At 35.4% G+C, this 25,193-nt stretch overlaps 1 protein-coding gene across 4 annotated transcripts in view; it reads right to left on the reverse strand.

Annotated features, from left to right (window-relative positions):
* The window catches only part of LOC137622933 (lamin Dm0-like), a 40,955-nt gene that overhangs the window by 7,561 nt on the left and 8,201 nt on the right, over positions 1–25,193 (reverse strand). For all 4 annotated transcript variants that reach the window (XM_068353508.1, XM_068353509.1, XM_068353506.1 and 1 more), the window contains exons 2-8: positions 8,301–8,433; positions 5,636–5,773; positions 5,206–5,388; positions 4,251–4,391; positions 3,699–3,904; positions 1,719–1,941; positions 786–1,004 (exon numbers count right to left, since the gene is read on the reverse strand). In XM_068353508.1, coding sequence (XP_068209609.1) covers positions 786–1,004; positions 1,719–1,941; positions 3,699–3,904; positions 4,251–4,391; positions 5,206–5,388; positions 5,636–5,773; positions 8,301–8,433 — 1,243 coding nt within the window. The remainder of the gene's footprint in view (positions 1–785; positions 1,005–1,718; positions 1,942–3,698; positions 3,905–4,250; positions 4,392–5,205; positions 5,389–5,635; positions 5,774–8,300; positions 8,434–25,193) is intronic.

Genomic DNA, 25,193 nt, shown 5'->3' on the forward strand with positions numbered 1-25,193 from the left:
TTAGCATTCGTAACCCACAATACCAAAAATTATATAGATAGATATTCTAGTTTCAGAGGACTTCAGGTTTAACAAACCTTTTAATACCATATACACTGTACCAAATCAGAATATCAGTTTTTACTTTTTAATTGTAATAAAATCATGGAGCAGACCAACACCTGAAATTTAAGAACTATCATATACAGCTTTATTTTTTACAATAGTAACTCCCATGGCTACAATTTTACACAATCATACAAAGATTTGCAGGCTACGTTTAATTTCAATTCGGGAGTGAAAACACAGTATCGTAAAATCTGGAGGTAGATTCTAACTAGAAATGGTGTGGTCATTAAAGACTGGAAAACAAGAACCAAGCTCATAGTAAAGCGTAAGGGACTGTTTCTTCATTGATTCTAAGCACTCATGTTAACATATGATACTACCAAAATTTCTGCAATAATTTTTACATATACCATAATGATCATGAGCAACACGAACATCTCGTAGCCTAGGCTGCATTCCATATTTCTACTTGGACATCTTAAGAATGATACAGAGTAAGTAAATAAAAATTGTGAAAACTTCCAATACCATGGTGAGATGGCTATCCTACTCCCTTATTCTGGATATCATCATAAATATCAAACATATGGCCTCAGCTTTACACTAGAATTTTGCAAAAAGCTTTTAAGAATCATTTTGCAATGAAAAGTTCAATGGAAACAAATTTAACAGACAAACTCGACAGGTGAAAACTACAAACCAAGCAACCTGACATGATTAGAGATAAATATTCTTACCTCACTAGTACTCAAAAGCTTGGTAGTCATACTATCAGATACGGCCCATTTTTGGTTCTTCATTACTATTGTAAGAGGTGGCTCATGTGTCATCTCTGTATCGCAAGACCACACTGTGACGGTGGCACCAGCTGGAATCTTGGATTTAGAGTGGAACTTGAAAATGGTTTCAGCTTCCCCAGCTGTGCGAATAATTTGGAAGTTGCCAATGGATATGTCCTGTAATTTGATGAAAAAGAACTGGGTCAACAAGAGCCTAAAAAAATAAAATCATAGCTTACCAACCTATTTCTATACTAAAAAAAACTACTGTAATTGTATAAAGCTGCTTTTATCAATGAATTGGACCACTTAGATAAAACCATTTCACCATCAACAGGTATCAATTTGTTTATATTCATGATTTTTAACCTTGATGGGAAAAAGGATTTCCAGAAATCATTAAGGCAGTTCAAAATGCCGAACTTACTGCTTTCATTCCTCTTCTTTCTTTAAAGATCTACATACACATCATAGTAAAAGTAATTTTAATATTTCCTGTTACTTGGATACCTATACACTCACATTTTGCTTTTCTTACATTCTGAGCTTAAAGTAAACAGTATAAGAAGACTTGTTGGCCAACAATGACTGCAGAGTAAATTCTATTAGCTAGTTTTACTATATGAATTGGCTATTTGAACTAATGTACTTAATAATGATAATTATGATTAAAATCCTGTTTCAAGTCATCAATTACATGAATATTCATCACATTCCATATGGCAAAACCTACTGCCTTTCAGAAAATTTTAGATGAACTGAATTTACATTTACCATTAAGATCACAGTTAGTTGGAAAATAATAGGCCACTTTTTTTTCTTAATCTCTAACATGAGTGAGAAAAAAATCGACAAATCATTCATCATGCTGTAAAAACTAAAACCAAATACCTTTTCACTTTTATTTTGTAGTTTTACAAACTTTCCTTCTTGGCAATCTTCCACAAGCTCCAAGTCACCAGAAGACCTAGCCGAGGACTGGAATGAGGACTTCGTGACAACATCTTCCTCAACAACAGTACGTTTACGCTTCATTCCTCGTAAAGGTGTTCGTCGAATTGGAGTCTCTCTCTCCCCAGTTATCACTACACCACGACTACTGGACATGTTAAGCCTGCAAACCAAAACATTAATTTAACTAAATTCAAGATACAACACTAGCAAGCTTTAAAAAAACAAATAAAATATATAGATTCAGGGTCTTACAGCAGTTTGTTTTCATCAAATGTTATTTGACTCCATTTGCCTGTTTTCCAGAATTCTTTTTTTTCAGGAATGTTAAGCTAATCCAAAGTTGTGGGCAGCTTTTCGTCTCTTCATGAATGTTGAGCTAATCCAGAGTTGTGGGTAACCTTATGTCTATTTTTCAGGAAGGTTGAGCTGATCAAAAGTTGTGGGTAACTGCCATTCTATTTCCCTGCTTTTGTAGCCACAGTGCTGATTGGTGTGCGGCCTTTTATATGGAAAGTTTCAATTGCCTTTGTAAGGAAGGTTCCGCTAGAGATAGGGTAGGGTACAGCAAGTAACTGAAAAAAATTTGACTGTGGACTTTCCAATATTGCCAGGTTTGAAAGGAAGATAATTCTTCATTTTCAAGGTATCTCCATGTTTTCTTCCTCTTTATCTTCCCATACCACAGGTTGAACAAAGGGAAAACCAGCGGATTTCCAGATTTGTATACAACTGCTGCTCATGTGCACGAGGTATCACTTTGGCAATAGATGTATTGAGACCCTAAATTACTAAGAAAAGAGTTAACCCGTTAGATTGTTCAAGGGCACTTACTTTAGTGAGTGTAGGGATAAAAAGGTCCAGACTACCAACTCTGTCTTCTGCCTCACAATCTAGTTGTTTAATAGAGAAAACTAGGATTGCGGCAATACAAGGGTTTAGCCACAGAAGTTTAAAGTAATTGAAGAATTCAAGGCTCTGTGAGAGCCTACTGAATGAATCTAAAAAGAGCACCTAAATTTCAGAACCCTATTCAGAAACACTTAACACTAGGCTCAAACTGGGGAGTAAGGTTAGGCTTAGTAAATGAGTGTTTGGGATCAGAATTATTTGTGCTGGGAAGATTTACTAGATTTCCAGTTTCAACAAAGAAGTTAGTGATTCCAGAGCTCCTGAAGCTCAAAACTATTGAAAACTGGCTGATTATGCAAATTATTGAAAGGTGAAAGTATGACATTATCGTAATCCCCGCTATAATCAACTAGCCTAGTCTTCCATAGATTTTCCCCTGAACTAAAGGATGGTTCCCTTTAGCAGTTTGAACTTTCAACTTGATAGGAAAGCACACTGTTCCCAATAGTTATTTAAATAATATATTGCCCTAGACATGATACAAAATGAATGGTGATCAGGATCTCCCAGAAACCATTTTCTTGAACACTCCCTGCAGTAATTGCTAACAAATCCAGGGGAAGATATCTTAAGGCGCAGTAATAGACAAACAATCTGGAGAACGTTTAAAATAAACCGTCACAAGGAAACTAAAAAAAGGAGAGACTGGCACTTAAACTCTGGACTGCTTACTATTTACCGCTTCAATGTTTTATTTAAAGGAAAGAAAATGGGAAGATTTTAAATTTTTCAAAAATGTTAAACTGACCTAGTGAAGCAGTATCATGAACAAATGGGGAGGTTCATAGAAATAAAGCAGACAAGTAGAAGCTTAGAAAATGTTTGATGTAACATTAGTAACCTTGACATTTCTTTTACAATTGAACTAAACATTTCAATTTGTTACAATGGAAACATTTAATAAACAGGTCTTGCACAAACAAAGAATAACTATAAAATAGAAGTGGTGAGAAATTAGTAACCGAAAGGTAAATATCATAAACTGTTTTCTACATGGAAAATGCATACCTTGCTTCTTCAGCTTCCAATAGCTTCCTATAGGCTGCAATCTCCATATCAAGAGCAACTTTTATGTCCATCAAATCCTGGTATTCCTGAAGCTGCAAATTCATCTCATTCCTCAATCTTGTAATCTCTTCCTTCAATGTAAAGATCTCTGATTCATGGGTGTCTCTCTCATTCTCCAACTGATTTTCAAGATCTTCAACTCTTTTCTGAAATTAAATATTTTACAAAATAAAACTATGGACTTCACTATACTGAAAATGTCTACTGCTTCTGTAACAACACCCATATATAACTTATGGTAAATACATTTATTTTTATAAAAAAAATAAATCAAAACCATTATCTTTGAACATCATATGCTCTTTGAGGAGGCAGGCAATATTTCCAGTACAATAAATATATCTTACTTCAGTTTGATTCCATTTTCATTTTAGCAAAAGGAAAAAAACTATAGACTTACACCTAGGCGTAACTAAACGCCCCGAAAAAAAAACTATTATTATTTACACTTCAGCTTTTGAAAAAAGATTTTATCAAGAAAGAAAAACTCACCTCCAGCGTGTTGTTAGTACTTTCAAGGTAGGTAAGGCGGGAAGATAGTTCCTGCACCTTGCTCCTTGCCTCCCTCAGGGAAGAACTGAGGGCATCACTGTCGCCTGACGTTTGTGCTTCCCGTCTGTTAAGTTCATCAATCTAGAAACAAAATTAAAAAATTCATGAAAACCAAATTAATTTACACTGGATCATTATCTAAACTACTGATAATAAAAAATAGTTTCAGTATTATATTAATGGTGACCAGAAGAGAAGAATAGCAGCTATGTGCTTGCCAGTTAAAAGGTATGGTGGTAACACCCGTGGTGTGTCACATTCTACAGATGGTAATAGAAGAAATGAAAGGGATTGAGGAACATGAATAGAGTACATTACAAAACTTGTTATGCTTTAACTGTATAAATGGGAAGAGAATTTAGGTGGGAACTGTGTTGGGGTGGAGAAAAAAAAATGCTTATAAGGTAAAAATTTTTTTACCTTCAGCCAGAAATAGCCAGTATAAAATGAAAATTAGTCATATCAATGGTACATCATACAAGAAGAGATTTAAACATTTACAAAGCAGAATGTCTGCAATACTATGCAACTAAAATATGGGCAATGAAAAATAATAAGCACAGATTCTGAAAGTTTTTACGTTTAGAGAGAACCTGAATGCAATGGGATCAGTTAACAAATAAATTAATCAAGAAGCTGAAAAATAGATTGCAGTGATGAAGGATGGGGAATACCGAATCAGATACCCACAGTATGTACAGAACTAGCAGAATGAATATCTGAAGGAAGGCAGACAAAACTCTTAGTATCTTACCCCATACTATGGAAAACTGAAAAAATTTGCTTATCAGTACTAAATATTGACATTCCTTCTCCTATCATTGTCTTCTATTAAAAGAAAATATTAACTGTAAGCACAAGGTTATTGTTACTTTAAAATTCAAGACCTAATTACCTTTGTTTCATATAAGTATTCAACCTCAGTACGGTTATTCTTCAGCTGCTCCTCGTATTGTTCTCTAAGCTCCATGAGAGCATCTTGAAGTTTTGCTTCATACTCCACTTGCAAGCGTCCATCGATCTCGGACACTTCAACCTGTCTCCTCTTCTTTGACTCTGTAATTTCTTGTTCATACACCTACCAAAAAAAAGAAAATTGTAAAAAAAATGTAATACAGTAAACTAAGCTAGTAAGAGACTATAAGTACAGTAACTTTAAAAGCAGAAAAAAAAACTAAATTGCAAAATAAAAAAAGCTATCTCACAAAATTGCATTTCATAAGTTAGTTTACCGGAAAAAAGAAAATTTGATATACTTAGCAGTTCCCCTATAGGACAGAAACCTGCACTGAGAAAATAAAAAAGAAATTACACAGGATTCATACCTGTTGCTTAAATTGCAATTCTTCCTTGAGTGACTGACAACGATTTTCCAAATCAACTCTCATCAGCGTTTCACTCTCCAGCTGTGCCTTAGCTTCACTAAGCTGGCGACCCAGTCGAGCCACTTCATCACGTAAATCCTGTGAAAATAAAGAATGCAATGATCTAAATTAAAATTATAGACGTGTATTTATCTAAGTTAATGATAAGTAGAATGGGTCATGACCATCAACTTCAACACCACCAAAATCCTTAGAAATTTCCTTACAATAAGAGACTTGGCCCTGCACAGGGTGAAATTAAAAATTTACCCAAATACAGTATGCATTATATAAATACAGTAGTCACATTTATACATTCAAATTAAAGCAAACCAAACCTATTCACCCTTATAAAAAAGCACTTTTAATAAGTTGTGAAAATTGAGCTGATAAATTACCATAAAATGAAAACTCAAAACTGTTTAGCAACTAAAAAAAAAAATGTGTCCACATATAAACAACACTATAATCACAAAGTTTCTTCAAATTACTGAGCATAGGAAATAGGACAATTTTTCAAAAACCCTACCACTCCTTCAACACCATCTACTATAGAACACTAAGCTGTAAACACCTGTCCCTCAATACAAAATGAACTATCTCATATCCACATCCTGCTGATAATCTATACTTCTCAACAGAAGACAAATATGGCCCTCAATAACAACCATATACATTATTATTATTAATTTCAGACTTCACTTGAAAAACACCATATTCTTCAGTTACAAACTGAAACACCTCGTGAACATAAAATACATTATTTGTGCCCATCATTCAAAAGAATATAGACTACAGTGAAAAAATAGTACCCCATAGTAACCCAACAACCACTATACAACTTATATGAAAACTAGAGAACATCAGAGAACTTTAAAAAAAAAAAAAAAAAAAATTTACATGACTTTAAAATACAATCAATCCAAAATCTAACATATTCAGCCAAAAAACAAATGTGGTGACTTGCTATCTAAGGCAAATAAGTAAATTCGTGAACATTTTCCCTAAAAATTTTACATGAGCACAAAACCAACCTGATAAAAGGATATGCCCCGTCTCTCTTGCAAAACCATAGTGTTGGTGGACAGTTTTTGAGGCCAATTCACCATTTCAATGTCGAGCCTAGACTGAGAACTTCCTGACACCTAAGCTAGAACACCCAACAAAGGCACCTCAACCAACATGTAATGCATACCATTCTAGTCCCACCACACTTCTTACTCTGATGACTACTTTGCAAGATACAGTGATTTGTTGCATTTGCAATGGCTACTTTGCAGGGCCTTCATTTAGTATTTTATCCAGCATAAAACACTCCACCATTAAAATTATTCCTCAACTAATTCAAAGCTAACATTCAACATTCAATATTAAAAAAAAATTCAGCAATAAAAAGTAAAGCCTGTATGTCAACGTCTGAGAATGATCATATTTCAACAAGTTTCACAGTTGGTGATCTTGACAAACAGGTTTTACTTAAAATTCCAGTTATTCATTGTTAATATATATATATATATATATATATATATATATATATATATATATATATATATATATATATATAGTTAAGAAATTTAATTCAAATTCTAAACAAGCAAAATCTACTTACGACTTTCAAGTTAAAAAAAAAAAGAAAAAAATATTAATCCTAGAAAATTTGATTTAATCATGGCTTAAAGCTTTTTAAGTAATTTATGTATTGCAATAATGAATGGTAAATATTCAGTTTACTCTTCCGTGTTATCCTTTTTAATCTAAAATACATAATATTGAAAGCAGTATTAAAATAATAAAAATTATACAATATCTTTATGTAACAACATAACCACGAAAAGGTTTTATTTTTTTTTTTTATTTTTATGCAATCCTTCAATTAAAAATACAATGGAAAAAAACCTAAAAATTTGAATTAAGTCTTTAAGACAGCAATATAGTGCAATTTCAAATATCCATTAGGTAATACTTTGTTAAGAAAGAATCAATCACAAGCACTCACTTCATGGTCATTTCTCTACAGTTCTTCTACATTCTTTATTCCAAACTCTTTGCCTGAAGTAATTTCAGTTCAACTACACGCAGGTTTTTGGTCCATCTTCACATTAGCTATGTACCTGCTTTCAACTAACAGAACTAATATGACACCTGCATTCCTTGTGTAGGCTTATTCTAAACTGATACCATAGAGCATTTGTTTCTTCAAAGCTTAGGCCTTTTATCAATATTGGTCCAAATATTAAGGTGGTGGCTACTTGACAAAACATTTTACATTTTTGTCAACGTCTAGAATTGTTGAGGCATCTGGACTACATACAGTTATGGGAGAATAGGATTAATTTTGAAAAGGCAACGACAACTGCTTACTTCTGTGGAAACAATCCACTACCCATTTACCAATATGAACAGATTATAAATTAATCAGTATTTCAATCAATAGTGTAACCAATCGGCGATATTTATAACTGTCAACAGAACAGTACAATAAGTATGGTGCAAAAGTCACCTCTAAACTAGATGTACAGACAACATAAAAAAAAAATTAATGAACCTTAACCTTCTTACCTATCAACGGGATAGAACCCAATTTCAGGTCTTGGGAAACAATAAGCAACAGCATAGAGAAACTTACCCTGAGCTCTGCGACAAGCTTTTTCTTTTCAGCTTCAGATGCTAGTAGTTTGTTTGTCAAATCGCCTACTTGTCCTTCCGCAGAAAGCAACGCTTTCTCTACTGCTGATAATTCACGTTCTTTCTTCATCAACCTGCGAATTTTCATAAGGTTAATTACTGACAAAGACAACTTTCAAAACTAAACAATTTCTCAATACATACAAAGTTCTACTATTAGTTAACATTATATAACAAATTAAAAGCTTTACATCAAATGATTCATGGTTAATATACTGTATGCAATCACAAATTCACTTTGCATTCCACCACATAAAGAGAAGGGCAGACATAATTCATTTGTGTACTGTATATAATTACACTACAGTACAGTATGCATAATATTTGATTATTAAACCAATTTCCTATCTTACGCACCATACTATATAGTTTCCTCAAATTTTAACATACATCAAAATTTTCTTGCAACTGCAAGTTATTTTCATTTGATATGGAAAACTTCTTCAATGTATGGAAGCTTTGGTTTTAAATATAAAAAAAAATCAATTAGCAAAACACACGGTTGGACAAAGAAGTCCCTCGCACACCTTGCTCCAAAGCGCACCCTATCACACCCTTACTTTGCAGCGAGTAACTAAACAGAGTGTAGGGAGAGATCACAGAGGTGGTGGGCGAGGCTAAACAGGAACTCACCATGCAGTAGGAGTATGGCTGGGTGTACCAGGAATTATGTCCAAGCATACATTTGAACAATTATATCTCACAATAATGTATGCTAGTGAAGAAATGCTGTCCAACATCAATGCATACTGGGCCAATGTAATGAATATTTTGGAGATCGTTTGATGTGGAGAATAAAATAGCAGAACCGAGTATTATAAGGCTCTAGTGTACGGCTATCAATCCTTGTGAATATTGACTGTCGATGGGGAAAATAGCCAATTAAAAGATTTACAAGAAAAGAACCAGGAGTTAACAGGATTACTGTACATTCAAGATGTATAAACTGTGTAAAGTGTGTTTGGGAGAAAAGACCCAAAGGAATGCATGCGAGGAATAATGATTACGGTGAATTGAAGCATAAATAGTGATAAATTGTAATGATCATAGGGGCAATGCCAAACTTAGTACAAAATCAAAGGTGTAGAGCAGGATTTTGATTGAGATTTAAATCAGTGAACAAAATTGTTTGTATGAAAATTAGGTTAGTTTGAAATTACAGTACTACAGTACAGTATATTGTAAAAGGAAAAAGATCTGTGATAAACATAAACCTAGAAAAATCTTAGGTCAATATGGAGGGTATCAAGAAAATAAGGTATAGAAAGTACATTGAGAGCAATTTATGCATCTTATGATGAAAGGAAAGTGTATGTAAAGATTACGTAGGCAAGATTGTGACCGATTCGGGGATTAAAAAAAAAAAAAAAAAAAAAAAAAAAAAAAAAGTTACGGACAAGAGGGTTATGCGACAATGGCTGTACAAAACATTTCATGTGTGATGTGATCAATTAGATATTACAGATGAGGATGTGCTAACTGGGAACAGTGAAAAAAAAATTGGGATGGTGAAAGTTTGTACCAAGTGAGTTAAAAAGAATACCAATAGGAATTTGGTTCACATGAATAGCATTTAGAACATCGAGTAGTGGAAATTAATATGGAATGAATGAATGAATGATTTGAAATTAATAGGGAGGCTAGAAGACTGGTATTACAGTAGTTGATTCATTCGAGTAACTAACATGAATGATGGTAGAGAGAGAGAAAAGAAGTGACAAAATAGCTGACGAAAAAGAGATCTATAAAAGCAAACGTAGAAATGTTGAATCAAACATTGTTTTATGAAAAGCATGAATGTTTATTCTCGGTGCAATACATATATATATATATATATATATATATATATATAAAAAAAAAAAAGGTTGAAGCTGTATGAAGAGAATAGAGGAAATAGTTTAAGAATTAACTGGGTGAGAAATATAGATGCACAGTACACAAACTTAATAAAAAGGCTGGCATAGGCAAAAGAATGAAGTGAGATTTATAGAAGTTGAATCATAAGGCATGGTTACGGTACTAAGGAAGTCATTCAGCATTTTAGATGTCACAATGCATTCGAGTAATATATGGTTGGATTATGTGGAAGAATAGGAGACAATAATTTGAAAAAAAAAAAAAAATGTGTAGTAAGAATACATGCAAAATGCAAGGAAAGTGCAGTGTTGTGGGATTAAATGTGCTGATGCTAAATCTATTGTGAAAAGTAGGTATATGAAACTAGTAATGTTGTGAAGATTAAATGAACAACGTTTATCCACAACTCATGTTTCAGGATGAAATTGACCATGACTGTTGTATTGCTCTTTTCTAAAGCAAGGCCTTGTTACTTATGGGGGGAAACTACTCTATGTTGGTGTTAACAGAGCATAAAAACCAAACCGATTTGTATATCTTAGGAGGAAATATAACAGTTGACGGAGAGAAGAGGAGTCAAAGGATAGAAGCAAGAAACTGTCTTAAGGTTCATTGAAGCCCAAGGGGTAACATATAAAGGGAGAGTAAGTGCCTTCATTTCCTAATAGTGAGTGCAAGAAAGATGCAATGAGTGTAAGCAGTTCTATGCACTGCCGATGAGACTTATGATACACAAAGCATCTAAGGTTTTGGGAGTTTTTAGGGTTCATTCAAGATTCACAATTTCAAAACCCTTTTTTTTTTCTAAAGACACCAACTATTTAACACTGTTACAAAAAAAAAAAGCATGAAATACGAGGTAAGAAGAAAGGTTGGACGGAAAATTACGTGGAAGAAGAGGGTTAAAAGAGGAAATGATCGAAATTGAAGAGAGACCCAAAGGTCTGCCAAGTGTGCACTGAGAGTACTTCTTTATTTGGTGGACAAATGTTTTACATAGCTAATGGAAAAATGAATAACATGATAATTCAGATAATGCAGTCCATCCAGTAACATCCAAGTAACCAAATTTAAAACAAATTACCATTAATGAAACAAAAACATTAATTTCATGAGAGAGAGAGAGAGAGAGAGAGAGAGAGAGAGAGAGAGAGAGAGAGAGAGAGAGAGAGAGAGAGAGAGAGAGACTCCAACAATAAGGGATTACCCTTGTGGTTTGATATATTACTTTTCAAATATAAAGAAATTTGATATAATCTCGGAATTGTATACAAGATTCCAGATATTACATCCTATATTGTATTACATATATGTACATATATACATACATACACTACTAAGAAAGGTAGCTCGAATAATTGTAGAAAGTTTTCTGTATGTGTGTGTGTATATATATATATATAATTACACTACTAAGAAAGGTAGCTCGAATAATTGTAGAAAGATTTTTGTATATATATATATATATACATATATACACACACACGCACGAACAATGCATATCAACAGAAAACTTCCTACAATTATTCGAGCTACCTTATTTAGTAGTGTAATAAGTATTTTATTACTGTTTTTTCAATTCTTTGCCTACCCATAATTTACCTTGTAACACTGTAAGTGCCTGTTTTGTTTTAAAACTTTATTGTAAAGGACAAAGGGCTTTGTTAATCCTTATAATTTTACCCATATCAATTACCATTTCAAATACATTGGAAATATCCCAAGAGTCATGGTTATACAAGTTAATTATCAGTGCAACTTTTCCTCCTCCTAAGTGTAGGTATTCCATTTTAAACACATGCCCCCACTGTAATGAGCTTTACTGGACAACTATTTCATAAACTATATTTACTCCAATAAGCCCCCAGCATTTGCTCTGCTCACCAACCAATGGCTGAGTTACGGAGGGACAAGTTTGAAAAGCTGGCACCCTCCGCTGCCTACTCTCCACGCACCCCCCCTTAAAGGTTTCCTTTGGAATCCTCAAACCCCCCCCCCCCCTAACTCCCACCCCTTTCCTTACCGCCTTTGGTTCCGTCTCCTCCTCAATCTCACAGGATCAGGTTACCAACGCCAACAGCAACTGCTATGGTGCCACCCCCACCCACTTACCACAACGGTGCTATGGGGATGAGAGATATACCATCTAGCAACATATTCACTTTTCCCAATAATCTAAGAGTTAACTTTCAACTCGGTTATAAGGTATAATGATCAGTTGCCAACTTGTATTTATAACAATCTGATTTCAAGTGAGTTAAATTTAAGTCATATTACTTGATTTAAAGATTTCAATCGATAGATTTCTAAAGCTTAAGCAAGCCTAAAAAAAAGGATTCTAACCTGATGCATTGATGTAGCATAAGATTTATCATAAAACTTTTAGACTACAATGTCCCCTTTCATTTAGTAATAGGTCTTGTATTTAATACAAAAGAATGCATTTATTTCATCACAATATATGAAACATACAATATGCTGACCCGATTCAACATACCTAATTACAAACCAATAGAAAAATACACCGTACATTGTAAAAAATAATGCCATTTTGCTTTAGTCCAAATTATGTAGACTAGTCAGTTGTTTATCATCTGCGTGCATACCAAACAACCAGTGACGTCAGAGCAGTGACTCCTAGCACTTCCGCGCCTACAGTCAGTCTCCTAAGCTCCAAGACTCCTAATCCTATGACTCAACTAATAAAAACAGGGACCGTTGCAATCTCCTATATAAACTCCTCCCCCCAATACACGAAGAGATCCAACACCACTCCCCTCTCAGTCTGCACCCTTCGAATGATAAGCACTCAACAGTTGTTGTCGTGAGTCACTCAAGTGGCGTAATGAACGCCAAAGGACGCTATCACAGGACAAATAGTGCGAGTAGGACACACCGGTGCTGACGCTATTACTCGCAGGCCTACGAATTTTCTTTATTATTAAAGTCTATGCAGATGTATCGATCAGGACTTGAGTCAAAAGTATATTCTAAATTCCTTTTAAGAGTCAAATTAGAATCCTAAATATAATTTTTTTCTGAACTAAGGAACAACATCACCAAAAAATAACCTATTATAATGCATCCCATAACTTGAATGCATGAAAGTAACCCTGGCATTTGTAGTTACCCGTAACTAGAAATCAAGAGTAAAATTTGGTAAGCAAAACGCAATGCTTATCAAATATAGAATTAATGTCCCTTGGTAGTAATTAATTGCTAATAACAATTTCATAATCAACTTTCACTGTCTTGAATATGAGTTTTCTTGCTTGAGAGCACGCTCGAGCCATTATTCGACCTTAATTCTTTTCCTCTAGTTTTTGGTATTAATAGTGTATATATAAATTTAATCTATTATTACTGTTTTGTTTAATTGTTAATCACTTCTCTAGTAGTTTGTTTCCTTATTTCCTTTCCTCACTGGGCTATTTCCCGTGTTGGGGCCCTTGTGCTTATATCATCTTGCCTTTCCAACTAGGGTTTGTAGCTTAGTAAATAATAATAATAATAATAATAATAATAACTTAAAATATCGAAGCAACAAAGTCGTCATAAATGACATATTACCAACTGATACTTAACGAACATAACGTTTCAAAAAGACAACCTTGAATATGATCAGAACAACGTTTATTATTACTATTATTAGCTAAGCTATCACTACTATTATTAGTTAAGCTATTATTAGCTAAGCCATTATTACTATTATTAGCTAAGCCATTATTACTATTATTAGCTAAGCCATTATTACTATTATTAGCTAATCCATTATTACTATTATTAGCTAAGCTATTATTAGTAATTATTAGCTAAGCTATTATTATTACTATCATTAGCTAAGCTATTATTATTACTATCATTAGCTAAGCTATTATTATTACTATCATTAGCTAAGCTATTATTATTACTATCATTAGCTAAGCTAAATCCCGTTGGAAAAGCAGGATGCTATAAATTGTGCCCAAGGGCCCCAAACATGGAAAAATAGCCGAAGGGGAAGGGAAAAAACCGATTAAAGTAATGAACAATTAAAATGTTTTAATAATAACAAAATTAATTTCCCCTATGAATTAGAATTTTTTTTTTTTTGCCCTCGCTAAAACCCAGTTAGGACGTGAATGAGTGCAACCCGCATGAAAAGCGTCATTACAAACCCGAGAGCAAATCATCTCGACATTAATTACATTCTACTTAGTACTCATCACATCCATATGCGTGAGGGCAGGTTCCCAGTTAAATTTATAAGTCGGGTAAGCTCTCCTGCTCTCCACGTTACGAGAGTACTATCTCTAGAGAGCAAGTCACAAGTCACCATTATTCTCCACATGAAGATGTCTCCATAGAGATATTCAAACTGATATGCGTTTGCATATAATACATAGGTACACGCAGGATATAAGAATGTGCAATTATAATAATACTTTTCTTGAGTCTAGTTTGTGTATTTTTATATCTAAATGATGTAAACTTATACCTATAAATAAACATTAGAAACCTAATCAACGAATCAATGTTGTTAACATACTCCCAGAACCATTTTAAAAACTATCCTGATTTAACGAGAGACTGTTGGCAGGACCCCGTGCAGAAAACACGTCTAGTGCTAATGACAAAAACATAAGACCGCTCCTCCCAAGGCATTTAAATCCACACTCATAACCTGCCATATCCTTTTGTCCTTAACATAAGTTTCCCATATCATCTATTGATGTCCCTTTAAAACACAAGTGGGGGTTAAGATCTGTGCCAAGTGAAAGAACGCCTGAAAAAGGTAAGCCTTGGCACAAGAAATAGAACGTACACACAGCTGGGGTCCGTCTGCTCTATCCCCAAGCGTATACGGGAAATGGGGATACACAAGAGAGGGGGTGGTTCAGGAGAGGAAAATAAAGGGTAAAGTCACCCCCTCCCCCAAAAGCGTCTATAGCTTGGTGTCTCTCACTGCCGCCAGTCCCGATTCCTCCCCCAAACCTCTCCCTCCCGGACTTACAGCAACCCCACGCCAAGCTCTAACGCCCCATTCGTCCTCTACCCAGACACGCTATCGAGTCAACGTTGCCAAGAGTCGCTGTTTAATTATGAACATTTAATATCACCGCTTCTTATGACACTCAATACATATTATGTCAGTCAGCTGCCATGACAGATTATCTAGGACGTCCTAAATTTACATGAATACTCTTCATGTAAACTGCCATAAACAACGAATTCAGATCGATACCACAGGTCCATATGTTGCTCAATACTGTTATGAAACTAAATTTAGAAGATATCTTTAAACTCCCCAAGCCAGAATTTCAAAAGGTATATAAGCCAAAATGATATGAATGAATCTCTGCTCCCGAGCGAGTGGTACTACGGCATAGACTACTATAGGTTGTACTCAGGTTCGGTGGAGTAGTAAAACAAGAGGGGTAAAGGGAGGTGGAGGCAATAAGAGGACTAGGGGTCTCACGGCGCATACCATAAAAGAAAAGGGATGGTTACCACATTCCCATTTGTTCGGGAGGGAGAAAACCAGTCTGGACTGGGAAAGGGGAAAAAGGTGAAAGCAAGATGTGGCTCCCACTGAGCACAACCGGCCTACACATGACCGGATAACTAACTTCCTTCTTCACAGCCCGAGGTGTTGGTGGGGAGATGGGCTTCAGGTAATGAACATCTTCAAGTGTACAACATATACGACCATAAAGTACCGACCAAACACAAGGGCTAGGCTATATACATGGCTAATAAGTCTTAGTGTCCAAGTGCAATTGTACGAGATTTTAACAGAAATGTACAGATGATTTATAAAAATATTCTCCGTAACACTGTCGAATGGTGGTATTAGAAAAGGGATTTACCTATAACTACTGCTAACTCTAGGTTAGTCACAACTATTTGGCCCCATCAAGCAGCAAACACATCAATTGTATTAATCGAGTAGCGTAGAGATAGCCGAGCAAATTTCAAGCTACACGAAATGCTTAGGTATTTCGGCCAAGGCTTTAGGTTTAACGAGAAAGTTTTGAGATACCCTTTGTATGAAGGCCAAACCCCATCATTTACGAAACATGAATGTGGAAATCAGCCATTCTTTTTTTAACAGCTGTTTGCAAACAAGGAGGGGGGGGGGACTCACGAGACCTTTTAGTTATATGGAAAATTAAATTAATTAAAGGTCAAATGACTAAGTATAGAGGATAAATCAATAGCGCCAGTGGAAAGCTCGTCTAAGCAACACTAATCCCGCCTTGACCTCGACAATGTTCCAACACAAAAACACCCATCACTAGCAGTACCCCCCCCCCCCCCCCGCCAACTTCAACGTTCTGCAATAAGAAATACGTTCCCAAAGTGTTTGAGAGTCAACCAGCCATGTGTGATTTACAGACGGTAGTCATTAGTCTGTTCTGAACAACCATAATATAATAATAATAATAATAATAATAATAATAATAATAATAATAATAATGTTTATTGGACAAAAAATATTTACATACAAAAGATTTACAAAAAAGACCCAGTCCAAGCCACAATCAACCTGAACAATTTGTTTAATTGTAATCATATAAATTCAATAAAAAACACACAAATGATAATGATGGAGTAGATAGCGCATAACACAGGGATGCACATACGTTACAATTACTACTACTACTGCTACTATTGGCTATTACTTTTGGTTGGAAAAGCAGCATGCTAATTTTCCAGGACCTTCCGGCCAGACACAGCCTCTTGCATATTACAGTCTGTAACATAACACCCCCCCCCCCAAAAAAAAAAAATTCAGAAACAAAAGCAAAACTATTAATGACAATAGTAAAGGAAATGCAAAAGCAATTAAACACACCCAGTAAGCAATGTCACTTCAATGAGATTATCTTCGCAGCACAACCTCGTTCAGAGAGAGAGAGAGAGAGAGAGAGAAAGAGAGACCCATAATTACATGGAAATAAAGGAAGTATTGCCACGCCCACCTCCATACACAATCAACCACCTGGTAACTCACTTATGCAACCAAACACGGGGGCGTGTCAACATTGCAGGGTTTAGAATATGCTTCTCTACCAACAAAAGAAAACTATTTACATAAATTAGAAATTATTTTGATTTTCAAGTCTTGATTTAGTTTCTGACAAACTGGGGAACATATAGCTGAAAGCCAGGGAAGAGAAAGTAACAAATTTCCCAATTCATGATCATTGTATTCTATAGAGTTAAGTATAGACCATCGTTCTTTTTGGGGGGTGTTCCGAAAGCAACATTCCAGTACCAGAAAGGCAAGCCATGCGATAAAGGTATCCATGGAGACGCTATCTCAAGTGAATGCAAAACGACCAGTGGGGTGGGGGTGGCTAAAGCAAGTTCCTGTGTTCACGGACCTTTGACGTCATGATAGAAATTTAAAGATAATTCCAGCTTTCTTAAATATCTAAACAAAACATACGTATTCATTCTTTAAAACTAAGGATTAAAATACGCATGTCAAACATACTTGTATAATACACTTGTTGGAATAGGAATCATGAGAATAAATTAGGTTCTATTTACAAAATGTATGAGAAGGAATGGTACAGAAACACCAAGACTATGCTACTAATCCAACCAGAAAAGGCTTGGAACCTTACACAACCAGCCATTTTACCGGCTAAAAGATAATACAGGCGTCTCCTCCTTCATTACCATTCAGCCTTTTCAGAAAAATAACCTATCCGACAACCTTCTCGAGCAAAGGGTTTTGAAGTTTGGAACTTCGCCGTTCGTAAAGCTTATCGTTCGACGGTACCATTAGCCTCCGGCGGAACACATTACACAGAAACGGTTTACAAGTCGTCTTTACTTTATTTCATTTAGTACAAATAGCAAAAATAGACATAGCTTACTTTCTAGGCCAATTTCGTTCACCTGGATCAAACGAAACTGCAAACGCTCTATGAAGCGAAAAACTAACTGATGAATGTATGTATGCAAGTATGGCAGCGGCAAATTGATATGTACCAGTCGTATTTCAGCAGTGCAAAGTCGAGAAGCGCGAAAAGAGGCGGAAGTCGTTACAAGACAAAAATGTCCGCCAACGGAACCAGGTGTTCCAAGCTATAACGAACAGCAGGATTTTGTTAGTTCCTAAGCCTTTATTGCTTACTTGTAAACGTGTTCAATTGAAAGCTGACAAACAACTTTTCTCCAAGTTCAGTTACGTGACATTTGCATCTTTATAACGATGAATTGACAGAATTAAACGTGGGATTTAATATAAATGTTGCCAGAAATAAGAAAATTCTTGCTTTCCATTAACTGTCTGGCTTAAAATCGTAGTAATGCTTTTAAAGTAACTGTAACATACTTCTAAATCCCTAAAATTTACTTTAAAAATCATACTTCGTGTGATTAAATAAAGACTAAAATAAGGTTTCCTTTCTAAAATGTATCATCCACTCCATAGATAGAATCGCCATCTTCAACAAGGCAGACACTCATGCTCCATCCTGTTCTTGGCGACCAACAAGACTTCGTAGCTTATGACGTAACAATCACACCTCTGTAGAGAAACGTCAAGATACGCCAGGTTCAAACAAGACTTGCTCAACCTTTACCATCATCAGAACTTAGCAACGAAAGAGAGCACCGCCCACCAAGCAATAGAAAAAACAACTATGAAGAAAAAGCTTTAGGTAAAAACACATGAAACGACCTTGCCAACTCCAGTCAGGCTAAATTACTTTCTATTAGTCGTACCCAAGGTCGTCTAAGAATAAACGATAAAAGACTTATATTAAACCACTCTAGGATTGATAAAGAAGGGTTTTGGAGATTCATATATATACGGTATACATATATAATGGTGATTGCAAAATTTAATTTTAATAAAACTATCCAGGAAGTAGACATCACGGTGAAAACATATTTGTCCCTTTATTACATTTCTTAATAAGGATAGAAACATTTGTTGCTACTACAACAACCACTACCTCAAACCAGATCGATCGATATCTGGCCCATTTCAGAGCATTCTTCTAGTTTACGCAAAGGTTAGTCCACCGAATATATCGAAGGGATAAACAACCTTACGGACAACGACTCAGGAAAATGAAAGAAACCGGTACGAATCGATTATGTCAGCAATGACGTCACTGGAACAGACAGGCAACAACTTGAAACGGGAATGGCTGAGTAAAGGCCCACTTATATGCAATTATCCTTGATAGGTTACAATACATATCGACATGGTCACTAAGGTTTATATAGCGAGAATCTAATCATTCATTTTAAAACCAAATGCTACAGAATACTATAATCAAAACTTGAACGGTTGCCAAATTACTTCTTAGATTCATAAACCACGTGTGTCTGGCAAAGCGGCCAATGTCAAATAAACAAACAATTGGAGGAATTTTTATTCTACATGAAGTCTGCGAGCAACATTTATCCAGCAAAGTACCAGAACAAATCCCCATTAAACGAGGATACACAAACTACGAGATACATTTGGGTATGAAATGATACGTTTGATAGACGTGAAATGGTTAAGACAAACACTGGGACACCCGTTTATGAATTATATTACAACTACGAATTCTTGATATAGATAAATTGGTCAACAACCATTAAGTTTAGACTAGACCATAGCAGGCGTACTCAGAGGCTGGGTAAATTACAAGGTGAAAATGGTATCCTTAACAGTACATAACATGAGATCCCATTAATCACATAACTTTAGCAGTGTACTTATCTCTTTCCAATCTGGTTAACTCAGCCTTCACTCTTATCTAAAGTAACTACTGTGATGGACAAAAAACGAACTCCGTCCTTTCAACTTGAGCAATCAATACGTTTGAGCCTGTATACATGAAATTAGGCACTCCTGACATACACACAGCAAGCATACTGTAACCCTTAATGCAGTATAATAAAGCAAGTCAATCATAATAAACAATATACTACTAAAATAAGTTCAAATTATCACTCGGGTAAGATAAGAAAAACCTCTGTTAATGTTAAAATGATCTTACAGTAAATAATTTGAGTTTTGCATCTCACCATTTTTCAAAATGGTTTTATACATTCAGTCTACAAGCAGTATTAAGTGAGCAGCTAATTCAGAGACGTTTGCTTTCTGTTCGTTACGGTTTATACTACACAGTATTTATCCTGCTGTTTTCCTTCCACCTGTCAATGAATTATCATTATCCTTGTCGTTGCAAAAGCTTTAAGCTTGTTGGGCAAGCTTCTATATCATATGTAAATCAATAAGATCTTATAATAGGTTACGTTGTTAAATAAGAACAGTCTTCATCAACATACAAGGTCCGCCTTATTTTATCTCCATACAAGGTCTGCGGCAAAGTCATTATACATAACATCTCCCAGTTGTTTGACTATGGTGTTTTCGTTAGACTTTTACTTTGGCGTCTTGTCCTTTATGCTGTTATTGCTTCTTGATTCCTTTATTGATTAAACCCAAAGCTTAAAGCTGTTTAGTAAATCCCTTATATTTTACTGAAGTATAGTATAGTTCCATGTAAATTAATTACAATAAACTAATCTATTAAGGTCATGAGTTGAAAAGATGAATTATTGTTCTTTAGATAACAGCCTCGATAATAATGAAAGGAAAAAGCCTGTTATGGTAACGGTGGTGAAAGCAGCCGAAAATGGTTGGGGGGGGGGGGGGAGGACTTGTGACTGGGCCATGAGCAAACACAACCGTCGAAAGTGGGCTAAGTGGCAAGAAACGAGGGGGGGATGAGGAGGTCAGAGGGAGGCTGAACACACTAGGCAACAATGGCCGCGTGTGCTCCTATTCACATAGCAAATGAGCAGATGGCTTGTATAGAATGAAATTGGTGAAAAAAAGGATTTAACTATACCTATGTAATGCAACTAAATTTAGGGATTATTGCATGACAAGTCATGCAGGATTGGAAATGCTCACTTCATAAGGAAACGGTAATCAACTATCTGAGCATCAAACAATGAATATGAACTTCCCAGCAACCCCATATAAAATGGAGAAAGCTGAGGGCAAAGAAGATATGAACACTACATCAATGCCGCCCAAGCATTCATCTTGCAAAAAGACAACCTTGACAAAACCTTGCTGTCATTTCTAAGGTTATAATAATGATTGTTGCTATCGGATATGGATTATGCCCAAGACTGAGTAACTGTTCGTTGCTCCTTACTATGTAACATAACATTTAACTATTTCAAACATATCTAATGGTAGTAAATCTATTGACAAAAAGTCATTATAGAATATTTGAGAAAATGTCATCTATAAACTTCACGATAAGACCATGAAACTTTATTGATAAGACATCTTGAAGATAACCGCTAACTTACATAATAATCCTTACTATTCAGAAAATACAACTCGAGACAAGAACAATCAAATTTGATAACCCATTTACAAATACTAAAATGTATATTTACTAACTGGCAACTGTCCCACAATTAAACCTACCAGACCACACCACGATGAAAACTAGGAAAAAAAAAATCAACGCATAAGATTCCAAAGCAACGGTAATACGCTATGAACAGGCAGCCGTATGTGCCTGATCACTAAATATGCAACAAGTACATAACTAAACAATGAACCCTGTGTTTACAATACTCTCAAGGTTTGAATTTGAACGGGCCAGTCAGTTCGCCGCTCGACAGACAACCAATCCCATGAGCTCCCGCCAATCTCTCTCTCTCTCTCTCTCTCTCTCTCTCTCTCTCTCGAGCTGAACTCATTTTAACCTAATTCATTCCATATAAAAAATAAGACATTTCTGAATAAAAATACACTCATACCGTTAAACTTTAAAGTGTTCAACATAAAGTATGAGGTAAAAATCGAGAAAAAAACAGCCGGCCATCATCACATCCCACTTAGAAGGCAGAGATAAAATTCGAATACAGGTCATGGCCGGAAGAATGAGCGATCGGGCAAGAGTAATGAACCTTAGAAAAAATTCAACACCCATAAGCTAGAGATTAACCCCTAACCCCTGTTTAATCAAATCCTCCTGTTATTTTTTTTTTTAGAAAGAATTGGAAGATAAGAACACCCCCCCCCCCCGCTATAGAGGACACGACCTTTCAGAACAGAAGTCTAATGTATTAAGGTGCGGCCACATAGATAGCATCGCTGATAAAAAGTAAGGAATTAAAATAAAACTAATCAAAATGACGAATCTGATTTCATAGTAAACTACAAATAAATGGGTAATGTTCTTAAATAGAAAACCAGATAAGATGGCTGAAGAAATCGCCCAAAACAAAAGTTGACTTGAAACGTAGACACTTCTCCTCATGCAGTACATTTGTGAAACCGTTAAGAACCTGAGGAAAAGATATGAGGGGCATATGGCAACGTCAACAGCAGTGGAGGAGGATGAGTGTGGACTGTGGGGGGAAGAAAGCTAAAGAGCCCGCAAGTGAGAGATGGGTGGGTGGGTCTTACGATAGTCTTGGGTTCTAGGCTTAAAAAAAGCAGAGTCCATCACTATGCTACAGCAGCGTAGCCTTGTGGATATGCTAATATCCGCAGGGCCAGTGCAGGACGGAGTTTGCACAAGGAATGAATAAACACTCCATCCCTACATGGAAATCCTTTCGGTTATTAAACATTGCCTGTACTACTATTTGCCAAGAGTAAACAGAAGTGAATATTCGTTTCGTAAATGTTATATAATTTGATAAATCCATTCTCTCAAAAAAATGTTAAGTTGTGGTATATATATATATATATATATATATATATATATATATATATATATATATATATATATATATATATATATATATATATATATAATGTGTGCGTGCGTACACATTCAAATACTAAAAAATTCAAGAAACCACGTAGAAACAGCTCTTAAAATTATGACTAGGCATTAATATGACTGTCTGCATAACTTCCACTGCAGTTTTTACTATTTCTTTTTGCCTTTCTATTTCACAAGAAACCATTTGAAAAAAACAAAAAACCCAAGGAAATTATCAATGGAGAAATGATTAAACTGCCGAGAATAGTTCAGCATAGCGACTCCATCCCGGTTCTAGTTGATTTCGTCAAGTCACGACAGAGTGGGTACATTTACGCCCGGCCATGCTCTAATCTCAAGAATTTCCGATGATGAATTTACTACTTCTACATGGCTCGTGGCAAAACTTCATTCAACCACGGGTGGTGGGTTTACTTGAAAAGCTCTTAACTTCATTATTTCAATTCGCATAGATCCTAAGCACAGCGTGTGCCCATTATTATTATTTGCTAAGCTACAATCCTAGTTGGAAAAGCAAGATGCTATAAGCCCAGGGACCCCAACAGGGAAAATAGCCCAGAAAGGAAAAGAAACAAGGAAAAATAAAATATGTTAAGAACAGTAACAACACTGAAATAATATTTCCTATATAAAGTATAAAAACTATTAACAAAACAAGAGGAAGAAAAATTAGATAGAATAGGTTGCTCGACCGTACCCTCAAGCAAGAGAACTCTACCCCCAAGACATTGGAAGACCATGGTACAGAGGATATGGCATTACCAAAGACTAGAGAACAATGGTTTGATTTTAGAGTGTCGTCCTCCTAGAAGAGCTGGTTACCATAGCTAGTCTCTCTTCTACCCTTACCAAGAGGAAAGTATCTGCATAAAACTAAATTCATTGAAAATAAATTATTCATACACAACTGTGCCCAGATATTAACTTGTATGAATGTTCTAAAACAGATCTTGGAAAATCCAACTACAGAAAAATAGCGCTTAATGCTACAAACAAAAATCGTAATTCATCAAGGCCCGGATATCCGATTACACAAAACATTGAAATTCAACAAAAAATACCACTTAAAATTATGCAATAACGTTTTTAATGACATTTCAAGATTTCGGTGAAATTAAATGGACACGGAAACGCTATAAAGACTCTGTGTACATTACATGGACATTCGTCTGGAAAACAAAATGAAATCTATTAAAAACTTGCAGTTTTTGTATTAACAATTCCGAACCACCTGTCATTATATACACTATCAATCTGGTGCTGTAATAAACTTTAACTGTCCTTCTGACAAAAGAAACTCAAACATTAATCAATATAAAACCAGACTGCTAAGATCAAAAAAAAAAAACATAATATAGAATTCCATACAAAACCTGAATGGGTGGCTTGGAATTGAACAGAATAATAAACCATTCAGACGGAGGAAATAAAGGATATCTTCGATTTGAGACAAAATAAGACGAAATCGCACTTCGAGGAAATACAAGATGGAATTGATCAACCAGATGAATTGAGTCTGTCGAGGGCAGCGAAATGGGCGTGGTTCGTGAAAACATAGGTGTAACCCTTGCTTTTATCGATGACCCTTCTAACGCGAGCGAGCGAGAGAGAGAGAGAGAGAGAGAGAGAGAGAGAGAGAGAGAGAGAGAGAGAGAGAGAGAGAGAGAGAGTCTGTGGCATACCAAACGAATGTCATCATCGCCACATCTGTATTGTACACCTGTGTACAATTCAATATTCGAATCCAGCAAGATCCTACACACATAAATATGTTCCAGGGAATCCTGATTAAAAATTAAATACGTGAAGCGAGTAATGCTTTTAATGCGAGCGGTTCATTTTACTATAAGTAAACATAAACATCTATTAATTCTAATCAACACTTAAAATGCTACAGCCTATTATCTTTAATGGGATATCCATTGTAAACGTTACAAAACAAAAAACTCTAGAAACACGACGGATGGAACATTTCCTACACAAGCAGCAGAAAAATGTAACGATTTCCGGAGCATCACAGAAAATTATTTCAAACCGACAGATGTCGTAAGTGTATCCACTACGTCACAGCCTGTACGGGTTCTGACATCATCGACACGTCAGCGACCATGCACTAGCTCTTCCAAGATTTACACCCAGGTTAGGTATATTAAATGTCAAGACATTAAAATACTTTCATGTAATAATACTTTTACAAAAAGATTAGAAAT

The sequence above is a fragment of the Palaemon carinicauda genome, chromosome 30, assembly GCF_036898095.1.
Source record: "Palaemon carinicauda isolate YSFRI2023 chromosome 30, ASM3689809v2, whole genome shotgun sequence".
NCBI lineage: Eukaryota > Metazoa > Arthropoda > Malacostraca > Decapoda > Palaemonidae > Palaemon > Palaemon carinicauda.